General features: G+C 37.2%; 1 protein-coding gene and 1 pseudogene across 4 annotated transcripts in view; one reads left to right on the forward strand and one right to left on the reverse strand.

The window, feature by feature from the left end:
- Positions 1–310: 310 nt before the first annotated feature.
- The window catches only part of MFN1 (mitofusin 1), a 50,847-nt gene continuing 34,809 nt past the window's right edge, over positions 311–16,348 (forward strand). For 2 of the 4 annotated variants that reach the window (XM_077161122.1, XM_077161121.1), the window contains exons 1-7: positions 311–439; positions 1,530–1,648; positions 4,282–4,417; positions 7,631–7,793; positions 10,460–10,584; positions 11,971–12,079; positions 15,294–15,401. In XM_077161122.1, the coding sequence (XP_077017237.1) occupies positions 1,537–1,648; positions 4,282–4,417; positions 7,631–7,793; positions 10,460–10,584; positions 11,971–12,079; positions 15,294–15,401 (753 nt within the window). In that variant the 5' untranslated portion in view covers positions 311–439; positions 1,530–1,536. Of the gene's footprint in view, positions 440–684; positions 1,162–1,529; positions 1,649–2,630; positions 2,735–4,281; positions 4,418–7,630; positions 7,794–10,459; positions 10,585–11,970; positions 12,080–15,293; positions 15,402–16,348 lie in introns of those variants that run through there. The other 2 variants (XM_077161123.1, XM_077161124.1) reach the window with 2 other exon arrangements.
- Positions 14,194–15,117, reverse strand: LOC143682178 (PDCD10 and GCKIII kinases-associated protein 1 pseudogene; annotated as a pseudogene).

Here is a 16,348-nt window from a genome sequence, read left to right on the forward strand (position 1 = left end):
TTGAGAAGCACTCGATAAGAACAACTCCGCTGCCCAAGTGTCGCCTCTAAATTAATTCAGCATACACACACACAGCCAGTTACCCAGGCAGGCAGGAATCCAGCCCCAGGCCATCCCCTTCCTGCTCTCCATCACTTAACCAGCTGCTGCTAACCATGCCCAGCTGAGCAGAGCTTTGGAAACTACTAGAAACGGAACGGAGACAGCTGTCCCGCGGGCCGGAACCCACGCCTCAGCGGTCAGCCCTGCCCTCAGCGTCCTCGCCTTCTGCCCCTAGGAAAGATGGCGCCGGGCGGGGACGTAGTTCCGGCACGGGACGGACAGGAAACCGGAAGCCGACGCCCCCTTCCCACTTTTCTCTGCTTTCTAGAGAGGATGAGGCGCCCTCGAGAAGGTGGCCGTGTTTTGGTTGCTGGGTGACGAGTCCGGCTGGGACAGCGTGAGTGCGAGTTCTCTCGGCCGCTGTCCCGTTTGCGACGCAGGGGTTGACCTTGCGTCTGGGAGTGAGACAGGGAGTTGTGTGAGGGGCGCAGTGTGACGAAGCACCGCGGCGGTCCTGCGGCGAGTGAGCGTGCAAGCAGGGCGGCCGGGACGCGCCCTCGAGGCCGGCCCCCGGAGACGGGATGGGGGGGTGGTAGCTGGCAGGAACGCGCTTTCGAGGCCGGCTCCGTGGGGGAATTGTGGGGGGCAGGGTATCCGGCCCGGAGCCCGGCGGACGTGCCACCCGCGTCGGGTGTGTGAGGCTTGGAAGGCCTTTCCCCAAGATAAGTCTCATTTCTGGCTGAACCTCCTGCTTTTCCTATAGGACTCCACGCAGTCATTTCGTGACCCTCTGTGGAAGGGCAGCCTTAGTGTTGACCACCACGCTCCATTTCCACGCACATGTTCCCACACCAGGATTACAGTGTAGTGTGATTGCTTGTCTTTGGTCTCTTTTTCGTCAGAAGTCACCAGAACAAGAACTTTTGTAACTCCATCTCTTGAAGTTTTTGTATTTTGGTTTGAAGTTTGCTGTGTTTTGCCTCGTTTTTGTTTTTTTGTGGGTTTTTTTGTGACGAGAGATAATTTTCAAACGTCAGTGTTGCATTGTGATCTTTGAAGTTTATTTCCTCACTCTGCATTGCCAGTTGTCCTGCCACTTCCACCCACCTAGAGCTTCAGGTTGAGAAACTTAATAACTTCTTGTTTGTGAACTTGGCCTGCTCTCACTAATCCAGTTCCTAGTGTGTTGAAAGTCCCATGCAATTCCTGAGTTAGCCGTGGTTAGTTTCATCTTCACCAAAGGGAAAAAGAAATGACAACCATGACCTCAGCTAATAGATCTTCTTGTTTTAGTGAAATGATCACTCAGCAGTAGTCTCTGGTTGTCTGATTCAAACATTTCTCCCCAAAAAAACAGTTTATCTAAAATATTTTAGTAGTTTATTTCATTGGAGAGTTAATGAACACTGCAAGTCATCAGTTAACTTGCATGTCTTTGTCATGTGGTTTAACTTATGCTTTTCTTATCTTTTGTTTTCTTTCCCTAGTACCATAATGGCAGAAACTGCTTCTCCACTGAAGCACTTTGTGCTGGCTAAGAAGGCAATTACTGCAATCTTTGATCAGTTACTGGAGTTTGTTACTGAAGGATCACATTTTGTTGAAGGTTAGTTCCTCTAAGTTCTTGAGGAGATTACTAAAAAAACGCATGAAAGTGCTTTTTGCTTTCAACTGTAGTTACTGGATACACATACAGGGCACTGTGCTGTGCACCCTCAGGGCAGGACCATAACAGTTAAATCCCATTCCATTCCTAAACTCCAGAAGAGAACATTAAATGGGTATGAATAATAAGGGGTAGAATTAAACCTGTTTCCTTTTACCGTCTGCCTCACTTTACCATTTTTTAAGCTCTCCAAAGGTAAGATCATAACTTAAGTAACACACCAAATCTGACGTAATCTTTATGTTTTTATTTGGAAAGAACTTGAGTTGGCAGTGACTTTTGAATAATTTTTTTTTCTAAAAAGTTATTAGGAAGAGGAAAAAAAAAGTAAACATAATAGCTTCTGTATACTGATCCTGTTGTAGATTGAGCACTATGCTAGGAGCTGGAAAATGGCAGATTTTAGAATCTAACTTTGCTTCTATTGGTTCTGGAACCTCAATGTAGTAGAAAGAGGAAAAATGTGAGTCAGAAACAACTTAGAAGAGCAAGAAAAAACAGAAGTAAATGTAATGATACTTGGCCAATATTTCCATTCACCAAAATGCAACTGGAAAATATGTTAAAATGTGAAGCTTAACTAGATGAGCATTGGGTAGATTTTTTATTTTTAAAAATTTAATAAATTTTTATTTTTTAGAATGTTTTATGTTTACAGAAAAATCATACAGAAAGTATGCAGTTCACATATAACTCCCAAACAGGTTTCCCTGTTAACATTTTTCATTAGTGTGGTATACTTGTCATAATTGATGAAGCAATATTATCATAATTATGTTATTAATTAATGTCCATAGTTTACATTGGGGTTCATTTATTGGATTATAGTTTTATAAAATGTTATTGTAGCATATACTAATTAAAATTTCCTATTTTTACCATTTTCATGTATACAATTGAGTGGTGTTAATTTTATCTGCAGTGTTATGCTACCATCAACACTGGAAACACTGATTGTGTTTACAGTACAATCATTTGTAAAGTATAGGATCTTCATACACTACCTACCACCAACATCTTGCATTGGTGCGTAACATTTTACAATTGATTACACTTTTTTGTAATTGTACTATTATTTTTTTTTTAACAGTAGTTACCTTTGTTACCTCTTGTCCTTCAGTATGAATTTTATGGTTGGCTTTTCCATTTCTGCAAAAAGGGCTTTGGAATTTTAATTGAGATAGCATTGAATCTGTAAATCACTTCGGGTAGAATCAACATCTTAATAATTAGTCTTCCAATCCATGAATATGGAATGTCTGTCCATTAATTTAAGTTTTCTTTAATTTCTTTCATCAGTATTTTATGGTTTTTCATGTATAGGTCTCATATCCTTGGTTAAATTTATTCCTAGATATTTTATTTCTCTTGTTGCTATTGTAAATTGATTTTTTAAAATTTCCTCTTTAGATTGCTCATTACTAGTTTAAAAAACACTACCGATTTTTTGTTTGTTGATCTTATACCCTGCCACTTTGCTGAATTTGTTTATTAGGTTTAGTAGGTGGATTTTGTCAAATGCCTTTTCTGCATCAGTTGGGATGATCATGTGTGTTTTTTTCCCTTTATTCTGTTGGTGTGTGTTATGTTAATTGATTTTCTTGTGTTGAAGCACCCTGTAATTCCTGGGATAAATTTCCCTTGATCATGGAGTATAATCTTTTTAAGGTGCTGTTGGAGTCCTTTTGCTAGTATTATGTTGGTTTTTTGCATCTGTATCCATAGGAGGTATTGGTCTGTAATGTTCTTTTCTAGTGATATCTTTATCTGGCTTTGTATTAGGGTGATGTTGACCTCATAGAATGAATTAAGAAGTATTCCCTCAGGTTTGCTGTTAATTCTTGGAATGTTTTGTAAAACTGTATAGCAACTGTGAGGGCTTTTCTACTTTTCAAGCCCAGCTCTTTCCATAAATGAGGTGGGGTAGGAGCTAGGGCTGGGGTAGGCATTTACTCCCAGACCTGACAGGAGTGGGATACAATTTCCAGTTCTTTCGTCTCTACCTTTTTATCTTAAACAAGCTCTTCTGTTCCATCCCTTTGGGAAGCAGATAAAAGGTAATAAGGAGGTAAAGTCTTTCTGAGTATGGAGGCCTCGTTGGATCATAGGTTTGTTTCTGAGAAGTTCCTGTTTAAACCTTTTTTTCTCAGCATGTGGGTACCTATTCTTAGTTTAAGATCTATTTATCTTCTTACTGTTGAACACCAGGTTGGTAATAGGTCCTAGTTTCTATGTTCAGAAATACGTTTTTGTTTCAAGTGGGTATTTTGTATTTTTGAGATCCATATGGCCCCTGCCCTTATAGGAAATGTATTCTTAAAGCATTTTTCTTAAAGATTAGACATTTTTGTTGATTTTGAAATTCTTTTGGGCAAGTTTCTTATCATCCATTGCAACAGGGGTGCAACTTTTACCAGGTAGTCTGATTTTTAACTATGGGTCTGTTTTTTCAAATGACATTTTAATATTATGGAATAAAGGAAGAAATATATACAAATATTAGGTATTCCATTGTATAATTAACTTAATATTCATCTGTATCACTTTTTTTTAATACCATTTCAATTCTGTAGCAACATATAAGAATCCAGAACTCGATCGAATAGCCACTGAGGATGATCTGCTAGAAATACAGGGGTATAAAAACAAACTTTCCGTCATTGGTGAGGTGCTGTCTCGGAGACATATGAAAGTGGCATTTTTTGGCAGGTAATCCTTTATCATTTTTTCTCCAGATTGTTTTCCAGAAATCAGTTTTTCTTGGTTATATCCCAAACTCTGTTTCTGATGTATTAGCAAGTGATATAAAACCCCTTTCCCCCACCACAGTTTCTACTTGTGTAAAATGTTAAAGCTGTTAGCATGTAAAAGAATTTGTTCATCTTAGCTCCCAGTGTAAATATGAAGGTCAGTCAGATTTTATCTTTTAAGGATTTTTAATTCTGAGGATGGGCTCTTAGCTAATTTTTAAGAGCAGAAATAGAAATAAGTGATGTGCATAATTTGTGATTTACTCTTTTAAGCTTCTCTTGATTATTCAGGTATTTCTTCCTCATGATTTGCAGGAGGAGAGCCTACTCTTCTGTACATTAATGCACCTGTCTGGAGTGATCTGCCATAGCTTATACATTCATTTAATGCTCATTTGTTAACTGCATGTGTACCATGTACTATGTTAGGCACTAGAGATTCAAGGACAAATGACTACCCCCACACTTGGTTGCTCAAATATGATCTGATGAGTTCCAGTAAAGACATTTATTTATTCAATGAGCTAACCTCCCAGGCTTTGTAAACTATTTCCCATTTTAGGGCTTTTGCACTGGGTATTTCCCCATGCCTGGAGTTCTCTTTGCCTTCTTCGATCCTTTCACCTTTAGATCTCAGCCTAAATTACCACCTCAGACACTTCCCTGACTACTCTATCTAAAATATTACTTCTCATTGCCTTTAAAGCACTCTGTTTATGTCCTTCAAATACTCAGAGAACTCTGTTATTTTGTTTATGTTTTTATTATCTGTCTTTCCCACTTGACCATACCTGCAGAATCTTATACAGAGTCAGACATGAGGTAGGTCTGTAAAAGAGGTTAGTAACTCAGATGAGGGTGGAGTAGAAGTGGTGGTGAAGAGGCCTTCTGAAGAGGTGGTGATTCAGCTATCCTACTTGAGAAAGGTAAATAGGTTTTAGTTTTGGTGTGACAAAATTGGAAAGATCCATTCCATACAGTGAGCGCAAATTAAAAAGGGAGAAAGAGACCATGGACTGTTTGGAGAACTATACTTAAATAGTTAAATTTAGGGTATTAGGAAGCAGTGGGAAAAGAAAGTGCTATATAGAGAAATAAGCAGAGGCCAGATCATGAAGCACCTTACATGTTGTGGTGAGGAGTTCACATTTTTGTTGTTGTTCATTTTTTTGTTTGTTTGTTTTGAAAATAGACATGAATGGATCTGGATTGGGTGTTAAACTATAACCTTGCTATAATGGGGAGAAAGGACTGAGTGATGATAGGAGGCAGTTGAAATAATCCAGAAACTGTGAGAGCCTGAATGTGAAGTTGAGGGAAAAGGGGTGATAAAAGAGATATTCAGGAGTAAATTAGATTGGCCTGGTGATTAATTATCTCAGGGAGGTTCGAGAAGAGTTGGGGTTAATTTGACTGAGTGCCCTTCTTTGGGGTGGGTTTGGGAAAAGAAGGTGAGAAGTTCAGTTTTCAATATATTTGGATGTGTACCAGTGATACCTATTAGGCATTCAAGTGGAATTATCTAAAAGGCATTTGGAGATGCAGGACTGAAACTAAGAGTTCTAGTTGGGGTGGAAAGTTAATCATTGGCTTATATTGGTGATTGAGATCACATAAGTTGATAGGATGATCCAAGGGGTGAGTGTGTAATGAAAAAAAACAGTGACAGGATGGAGGAGGGTGCTACCTTCAATGAAATCAAGATGCCATAGAGGTAAAAGGAAAATTAGTAAGGATTTTTGTTGTTGTTTGTAATGTTTTAGAAAGTCAGGGTGACGGGTATCTCAAAGTTTAGAATGTACAAGAATCACCCTTGGAGTACCCCCAAAGAGTAATACTGCAGATACATAGTGGGTCTGAGGAGTGTAAACAAGAACCCCAGATAATTCTGATATGGGTGGGGGCATTCAAGCTGCTTTTAAGGATCACTGCAGCAAGACTTTGTGCATTGATAGAGAGGATTACTTTTTAAGGAAAAGAACCTAAATTTGTCCAAGAACAAATAACTAGCAGGTCATGGGTGACCTTGCAGTATGTCGTGTAGTGGCAGTAGAAGCCAGTGCTGAGATAATTGAGATATGATGGTTCTTTGAGATCATATCCAGTGCATCAGTAAAAAAGGTACAACTCTTACTCTGAGGAAAGAAGGTGAAGCATATATCATTAAAAACGGATGCTGTTTTTGCAGTGAAGTAATAGTAGTAATCTTAGCCCCGGGAAGTCTGAACAGGCCTGTGTGGTATGCAGTGGTTTATGTATTGTGAACAAATGCATAAAATTTGAACCCAGAATGGCCTCAGAAGTTTGGGTTGACTAATTTGAAAGCAAGTCCCTGAAGTGAGTATGAATTGTCCTTGGGACTTCACTGCCATCATAAGTGTTCTGGATACTATGACTTTATAACACATTACCCAGATTTTAACAGTTTAAAAACAATAATTTTATTATGCTCACAAATTGTGTTGGTCAAGAATTCAGACAGGACAATGATTCGGAAGGCTTCTCTGTGCTCTGTTTCTGGAACTTCATTTGGGAAGACTCAGTAGTGCTGAGTCAGTGATTGGAGGCTAGAATCATCTGAAGGCATTTCATGTCTGGTGCCTGAGCTGGGATGATTCAAAGACTAAGCCTGAAATAGAATCTACACAGACTTGATTTCCTCCTGCAAACTCCAGGTAGTTGGACTTCTTACATGGCAAGGCTCCAAGTACACATGTTCCAGTGAACAAGATAGCTGCATTGCCTTTTATGACTCAGCCATGGAAGTTCATCCTGTGTCACTTCTGACATATTATTTGTGTCACATACAGTTGAAGCTGCCAAGATGTAAGGCTGTCAAACATCATACCCCATCTTGTGCTGGGAGGCGTCAAAAGAATTTGGGGCACTGCTTTCAAATTCTTGCCACAGAAAGCAAGAATTTACCTAACAAAGATCAAGATAGCAGTTGCCACAAGAAGCAAGAATTTATCTAAGAAAGGTCAAGGATAGCTTTATGGGAAAGATGGAATTAATTTTCTCCTACTTTATTTTTTCTAAAATATACATTGCTAATATTTGCATAAGTCAAGATGTAAATTTTTTCATGAAAAATGCAATCTGATGAGATTTTAACAAAATTTATATTTTTAAAATATTGGCCTTGTTTTTCATGGTTTTGTGTTTTCTTCAGGACAAGTAGTGGGAAAAGCTCTGTTATCAATGCAATGTTGTGGGATAAAGTTCTCCCTAGTGGGATTGGCCATACAACCAACTGCTTCCTGAGTGTTGAAGGAACAGATGGAGATAAAGCCTATCTTATGACAGAAGGATCAGATGAAAAAAGGAGTGTGAAGGTATAAGAGTTAAAATATTTTTATTCTAGCAACATAATGTACTTGAAACAATGTCCTTAAATTATTCTTTAAAAAAGAAAAACATTTTTGTAAGATGTCTGCACTGCTGGAGATGGAAAAATTGTTTGTATTTCAATTCATAACTTTTAAAGCCATCACTGATACTTTGAATTCTGTTTTTAAATTTATTTTTATTTTTAATTGACAAACCAAAACAACATACAAACATGAACATTCTTAACATATAAACATTCCATACGTGGTGTACAATCAGTGGCTCACAGTATCATCACATAGAGGGTATATTCATCACCATGATCATTTTTTAGAACATTTGTGTCACTCTAGAAAAAGAAATAAAAAGAAAAAACCCATACCCCTTGCCCCTCCCTTTCATTGACCATTAATATTGGAGTTCTTAAAACAGTTCAGTGCCATTGAACTCATTCATCTAAAAAAGAAATTTAGACAAACAAAATTAAGGTATTAGATGTTGAATCTGAACTGAAAGCAGTTGGTAAAAGGACCATTTCTCACTGTAGTCATTTTCTCTTAAGTCTGAGGATCTCTGCCACAAATCTGAAGTTCTATGTTTGAAAATCCAGGTTGTTCTAGTTTTTGCTAACCCCCAGGTGAAGTCATGTCTGTAGTTCTATGAATTTGCTGTCTGATCTTACCACCTAGCTCACTGTGATTTTTTTTATTGTGAAAAATACCATATATCCAAAAAAGCAATAAATTTCAAAAAGCACACCACAACATTTACTTATAGAACAGATTTCAAAGTTTGGTATATGTTACAGTTCCACAATTTTAGGTTTTTCCTTTGGTCATTGTGATTTTTATCAACTCAGAATCAGCATACCTTTCAGATTAGTAATGAGAAACAAATGAGATGATGTTTATGAGATCTCTTTTTTTTTTTTTGCATGGACAAACACCAGGAATCGAACCTGGGTCTCTGGCCTGGCAGGCGAAAATTCTGCCTGCTGATCCACTGCCACAAAAGCCTGTGAGAATATTTTTTAAACTATTGAGCACCATACAAATCAAAATAATTATTATTTTGTGCTTCCTAATTTAGATTCGTATCCCTCAAGTAATGGCCTGCTTTAAAGTTTAAATAGGCTTTTTTTTTTTTTTTGGTGAGGGGAGGTGCATGGTCTGGGGATTAAACCCAGGTTTCCCGCATGGAAGGTGAACATTCTACCACTGAACCACCTGTGCACCCACTAAATAGACTTTTGAGTGTCATGCTGTGGTAGTTTACTTAATAAAAGAAACAGCAGAAATAGCTAATACTTTATTGAACACTTACCTATGTACCAGGACTATCTTAAATACTTATAAAAGTTCAAAACTTATCACAACTCTGTCAGATAGGAATTTTTTTGGGGGGTGGTGGGTTCATGGTCAGGAATCGAACCAGGATCTCCTGCATGAAAGGTGAGCATTCTACCACTGAACCACTTGGATACCCTACTGACAGCAAATTTTATTATTTTAATTTTATAGGTGAGGTAGCATGATTTTAGCACAAGTTTATTTAAAGCAAGCCAAAAAAAAAAAAAAGAAAAGTTAAACAACCCAACCAAACATTATCACTGTGGAAATTAATTTGAAATTTAGTTCAGCCCTGATTTGAATTCTTGAACCCATTGGAAATAGGTGTTTTTCTTAAACATTTGTGATAGGTAATCACAAATAAACCATATGGGTATGTGTGCTGATGTCCTTCCCGTAATTTACTCAAGATTGTCTTAAGGCCTTTATATTTAACGTGTACTTCATTTAGCCCATAGTTGTTAAAACAGTAAGTTAAGATACATCAGAAATTTTGAATAGAAATACATTTTTTTAAGTATTTGTATTGAGACGTATCCACACACATACTGTCCAACAATATTGTACAATCAGTGGTTCACAGTATCATCACATAGTTGTGTATTCTTCACCATGATAATTTTTAGAACATTTGCATCAAGGAGTAGAAATTCAAATGAAATGAGAAGGCACAGACCTTGGTTTTAAGCAGGCTTGTGTGAATAAGTAACTGCCTGCTGAGAAAAACCCTTTATTAAAAGAGTATGTATCTTGCTTCTTTTGTGTTGCCTCAGTCTGTAGGGTTTGTGAGCCTATTTTAATAAAGAAGTTTCTTTCATTATCTTCCCTGCTTTTTACTGAGTGATGCATATGCATTTCAGAAGAGTCAGAAAATATAAATAGGCAAAGAAAGCAAATACTAAACTCACATGCCTCTCAAACCCAGTGGAAGTTCTGTGGTGTAGAGTTAAATTTGTGTTTGGGTATATTTTTTAAACAAAATAATTTATATGATATGTGTTATTTTTGTATTTTTTTAAACTACTGTAGCTTTCTTTTCATGCCAATGGATAGATTTCTATTGAGCATTAGGATGTTCCTAACCCTGATTATTTTTGCAGGATGGTGTAAGTAAGCTGTTTGAAGGGAGCCTTTTTTTTTTGTTTTACAAATTTGGTAATTTTAAAACAGATTTCTCACGATTGTCTAGATGGTTTTATTTAAAAATGTTTCAAACTTCTACCTTTTTTTATATGTTTTGCAAAAATAAATGTCCCACATCATGGTATTTTTTTGTTTTTTGCTGCATTTTATTACAAGTTTTTCCCCTCCTTGTCCTTTAGACAGTTAATCAGCTGGCCCATGCCCTTCATATGGACAATGACTTGAAAGCTGGCTGTCTCGTACATGTGTTTTGGCCAAAGGCAAAATGTGCACTCTTGAGAGATGACCTGGTTTTAGTAGACAGGTAAAATTAAGTATGAATTGTATTTTTTCCTATTGGAGATTTATTTAATGAAATAATGCTGCTTATGTTACTTTGAGGTGCATAAGCATTTAAAATGGTCAGTTGCTGATTTGTTCTCATTTGTCGAAATGTTAAGAAACATGTAAAGTGTTTTTTGTTTTTTAATAGTTGCATAAAAATGCTCATTTAGTTTTAATTCTGTTAACAAGCATTTATAACGATAGCCACTTTGCCTTGGTTTCTCAAGACTAATTTTGTGGTCTGTGTAAGTGGTTATTAGACTTTAGAAATTCCCTAATTACAGATATTTATTTTTCTTAACCAGCAGTGAATTTGATCTTGAGACCAAGTGACCCAAAGTAACTACTGAACAACTTATGTAGCTTTTTATGGTTCAAGAATTACAGAGTACTTTTGGATTTTTTTCCTGAGGTTTTGTATTTATTAAATGTTTTTTATGTCATCCTACTACTACACTGATGCTTAACAAAATGATGATGTATGTTTGTTAAACAGTGTCATTAATGAAAAAGGTATGTAATTAATTAAAAAAATTTTGGTGTGCCCTTTTGTTTTCTTCAGTTAAATTTCAGTGTTCCTTGGAAACTGTTTAGTTTTTGATGATGCACTTTCCTTTGAATTGGAATAGTGTTTTAGGTAACCAACAGAAATAGCTCAGGTGAACGAGAACATACTTGTTATATCAAATTTTCATTTAAATGCAGTATTAGCTAATTAAATTTGCTTTATTTCATGATCAGACTGTATCCATGACGGCCAACCATTTTGCCCATTTGTCACAGGACATAGCAATCCAAAGTGTAGTTAGACAGTTGCGTATCTTGCGCTGCAATTTTTATAACGTATGGTATGTTAAATTTGTATGCAGCATAGGGGTGTTATTTTTTGCTTTTTGTGCTTATAAGGACTTAAATCTTCTCTGAGCTGTACTGGACATAGCTGCTTGTACCCTCATTTCTAATTACGTTTTGGCCTAATTGTTTTTCAGCCTTTCGAAGGGTAAAGATTTTAAAAAGTAAAGTATAGACCATATTGTTTATCAAAAAATTACTGGATTATTTGTTTTCAGTAATTAAACTATTTTCTTTAAGCATTTGTTAAATTGGCATTTGGACAGGCTCTGGGAGTTACTGGTCCACAGAACAGATACATAGAAGTATGTAAAGCACATCTGCTTTAACTCTCTTACAGTTGAGAAAGTAATATTAAATCTCTTAGGCTTTTTACAGATGACTAGAAGAAATCCTTTTCTTTAGATTATAGATAATACAAAAAAAGTGAAAACATAACTGTTTTTCTATAGCCCAAATTTTCTTTTTAAAAAATAATTATTATATAATACAATTTTTATTTCATTCTCATTAGCCCAGGCACAGATGTCACTACAGAGCTGGATAGCTGGATTGATAAATTTTGTTTAGATGCTGATGTCTTCATTTTGGTTGCAAACTCTGAATCAACACTAATGAATACGGTAGGATTTAATTATATTATTCTTTGGGTGTAGGAAATGAATTGTTGCCAGTTTAAATTTTGAACAGTGATGGAAATCCAAATCATTGGTTAGAGAGACTTTCTAATAGAAATGAATGAAATGGATATGTGATTCCATGGGCTTTGGTAGCAGTTAGGGTTGATAGCTTTGGTGTCTGGTGAATTATTATGTGTTCAGGGTGATAGGTATGTGATGTTGACATTACTCTGTTTATTTGCCAGTTTCTGAGGGAAAGTATGCCAGAATTGTTAGATGTTTACTTAAATCTCTTGGATTAAAGTATAAACTCCCCTGTCCAACAGGTGAAGCCTTTCATATTTTTACTTTTGTCAGCCTTTTCCAGTTTAACCTGGGTATACACTTGAGGTTCCATCATACCTGTGTACACTTTATGCTCCTTTCAAACCTTAGAAGATTGTCTGGAATATTTGGAGCCAGACCCATCCCAGATAAATGGTATTTCTAGTTAGATATCTGATATTCAGAATTACAGCATGATTTTAAAAAAAATTATCACTGAAATATATAAATGAGAGTTGTTATATCCTAGGTGTTAACAGCAAGACTTCTGCTTTGTCATTGTGTCATTAGTGTTTCTCCTGCCTAGTCTATATCACATGGACCGGGCTGCCACAACAATGCTTTCAGTCAGTTATAATCTGGGGATATAAAAAAAACACAGTGATTATTTAAATTCTGTGTTAGAATAACAAACTTGTTTAGATGCCAAATAAACAGACTTCTGTATATTGTGATTTTGGTGTCTTTGCTTATGCTGTTCTTTGCCTATAATTCTTCTACTTTTCCACATTTCATCTTTAAAGCCCATTTCCATTAACCATGTTCTTCTTTATGGACTGCTTTCTAATTTTGATAGATGTAGTGTCTCCTTTCTTTGAATAGTCATAGCACTTTATTTATATTATATATGGCACATAGCTTACTCTTTTTACTATTCTGGTGAGTTGTACTTGTGTCTTACATTATTTTTAATTTATGTAGCCTAACTCTTGCCAAGGATTGAAGTAGTAACTATTTGAGTACATGGGCTATCATATAGGCCGTACCTTTTACAACCTGAACATAGAGACAGAGCCTGGAAAATATTTGTTAAATGGAATTTAAAAAAAAACAAAAACTCATGGTAGAAGCAGGGGTTCTTCACTTTTGCTACTATGAGTACTTTGTCAATGAGTATTAATCACTAATGCCTAAGTGGTTCAAACTTTTAGATTGTTTTAAGTTATGAATGTAAATATAAAATAGCTTTTAAAAAATTTTTTAATCAGAACCAGATATTTAATGGCATAAAACACTCCACAGATCACTTTGCCATTCCAAACCTCAGGAATTTAAAACCCAGATATGACACAAGCAGTTTTAAGAATTATTTTAGCCAGCCTCCTCAGTCCCAAAGGACGTTAAAAAGTAAAAGCCTTACAAGCTAAAGTCAAGCTGTTTTAATATCACAGCTAACGAATAACAATTTGTTTACTGGTGACTTCTGCTCCAGTTGGAAAGATGCTGAGCTTAACTCACTGTCAAACGAATCATTAGTTATTTGTTCCCTGGGTGATTGTCCCTGAAGGTAAGCCATGCTCTGGGTGCACATTAGGCACTTTGACTGAGGTCGTTACCCTTTTGCAGGTAGGTCCAGTATTTGGCTTCTAAAAACAAAATAGGGAATTTACAGTCGAACAATGCTCTGTGATTCTGTGCCTTTGGAATTAAGGGTCGGCATCTCAGAGCATTCTCATGAACATCTTTACCATATATTATGGGGAGCTTGGAGGGTTGGCAAGCAGATTGTTTAATTTCTAGATTTGCAATGGACATACGTGCAATGGCCTACTCTGATTTTCTATTTTAGTATCCTGGATGATAGCCCATCTAAACAGAGTTACTTGCCAAATAGTGAAGAAGCAGTGTGACACAGGTACTGACAGTTAGAAGAGACGCTGGATATAAACACTGTTCAAGCTGCCCACATGGATGCTCGTACAGTATCAGCCCTGCATCTAAGGAGCACACACATCCCTACATGCTCAGTTATGTCCAAACAATAGCTTACTTGCCTGCACAAACCCCATCCCCTAGTCTACTTCATCTACATCTTCTGCAGTAGTAGCTTCTAAAGCTGTAAGGGCTTCTGCCACTGCTGCATCCTCATCCACCATCTGTCCATTCCAGTCTCCGTGGGAGCCATGGGCAGGCTCCCATCCATTTCTTGTATCGACCACAGGCACAGCATGAGCAGGAGCCATCTCCTTAAAGTATATACATAAAACCTTTGTTATCACAGGCATCATTTCATGAATCCCAGCTTCTCTTCATGGAGAAGGGTATATTCTAATCATTTTCCCCTGCCCTGAGGTAAATTCTGTCCAGGGGCTCATCCTCAGCATGATTCTGGAAAAGACAGTCCCTTTCTTCATGAGTAATATTGGTCACTACTAGTCCCAAAGTTGAGGATAATCTGGAGCTGGGATTGTATGATAAGGTCTTATACTTACTTCTACAGTATGGCTTTCCTCCTTGGTAGGAGCCCTGAAGTCTCCATTTAGGTTGACTAAAGCTCTTCTGAAGCTGACTGCACAGTCCTGTTTCCTAGCGCTCCTTCCCTCAAGGAAGGGTTGAGTTGGGTGAACGTCATTTACAGTTCTGGCCAAGGGGCCCCTGTCACCCTGCTGGAGCCTGGGATTCCCAGTCAGGATCAATGTCATTGATGGCACATTGGTCTCCTCACAGACTCCTCCTCTGTACCCTGAGAAACAGGTCCTCAGCAGGCCAGCAGGGCACTTGTAGAGTGGCTGTCCTACTTCTGTTCTTCAGTTTCCAGCCCTCGTTCTGAAGGTCTTTTTTGTGTACCAGGACTTTACTGCTCCGTTTGTTTTTCAGTTTAACAGTATCCTCTTCATCTAATTTGCAGCTGTTTACTTCATTGTCTGATTAGGGGAGGGCACTTGAACTGGATCAGAGAGGCTGCTTTGAATCATCTTACAGCACCTGCACTCCATCTGGATTATTGTTTCTTACCGTCTGTTTTGGAGATTGTTGATTAGGGTCCTCTATGTGGCAGTGGTGGGCTCCTGCTGCCCGTGACCTCACTGGCCTCAGGCAGCCGTGCCGGGAATAAAAATAGCTTTTAAAAGTGAACATGCTGTTTTTGTTTTGCCTTTTTAATGTCTTCTAGGAAAAACAGTTTTTTCACAAGGTAAACGAGCGACTTTCGAAGCCTAATATTTTTATTCTGAATAATCGTTGGGATGCTTCTGCATCAGAGCCAGAGTATATGGAAGACGTGAGTTTTTTCTTTTCTCAATTTTTAAAATACAGTCATGCATTTTGTTATCTGAAAAGCCAATTTATGATATGAAATAGAGTATCATAAAAGAGTTATTCTCTTATGTGTGAAAAGAATATAAAATAGAAAACTTGAAGTAAATACAAGGTAGACCCAAAGTCTTAAGTAATTTTGAAGGAAAATAGTACTATAAAAGTACTGAGTAAGCACTTGGAATTTATTATTTTTTTTTAAATGTAACAACAAACATTCTTAATATATGATCATTCCATTCTACAAATATAATCAGTAATTCACAATATCATCACATAGTTGCATATTCATCATCATGGTCATTTCTTAGAACATTTGCATCAATTCAGAAAAAGGGATAAAATGACAACAGAAAAAAATTCGTATATACCATATCCCTTCTCCACCCTTTCGTTGATGACTAGCATTTCAATCTCTTAAATTTATTTTAACATTTATTCCCCCTATTTATTTTTATTCTGTATATTTTACTCGTCTGTTGATAAATAGATAAGAGGAGCATCAGACACAAGGTTTTCACAGTTACACAGTCACGTTGTGAAAGCTATATCATTATACAATCATCTTCAAGAAACATGGCTACTGGAACACAACTCTACATTTTTAGGCAGTACCCTCCAGCCTCTCCATTACATCTTGACTAACAAGGTGATATCTATTTAATGCATAAGAATAACCTCCAGGATAACCTCTTGACTCTGGAACCTCTCAGCCATTGACACTTTGTTTTGTCTGATTTCACCATTCCCCCTTTTGGTTGAAAAGGTTTTCTCAGTCCCTTGATGCTGAGTCCCAGCTCATTGTAGGATTTCTGTTCCACATTGCCAGGAAGGTCCACACCCCTGGGAGTCATGTCCCACGTAGAGAGGGGGACAGCGGTGAGTTTGCTAGTTGTGTTGGCTGGAGAGAGA

This window comes from Tamandua tetradactyla, chromosome 5 (assembly GCF_023851605.1).
Source record: "Tamandua tetradactyla isolate mTamTet1 chromosome 5, mTamTet1.pri, whole genome shotgun sequence".
Taxonomy (NCBI): Eukaryota; Metazoa; Chordata; class Mammalia; order Pilosa; family Myrmecophagidae; genus Tamandua; species Tamandua tetradactyla.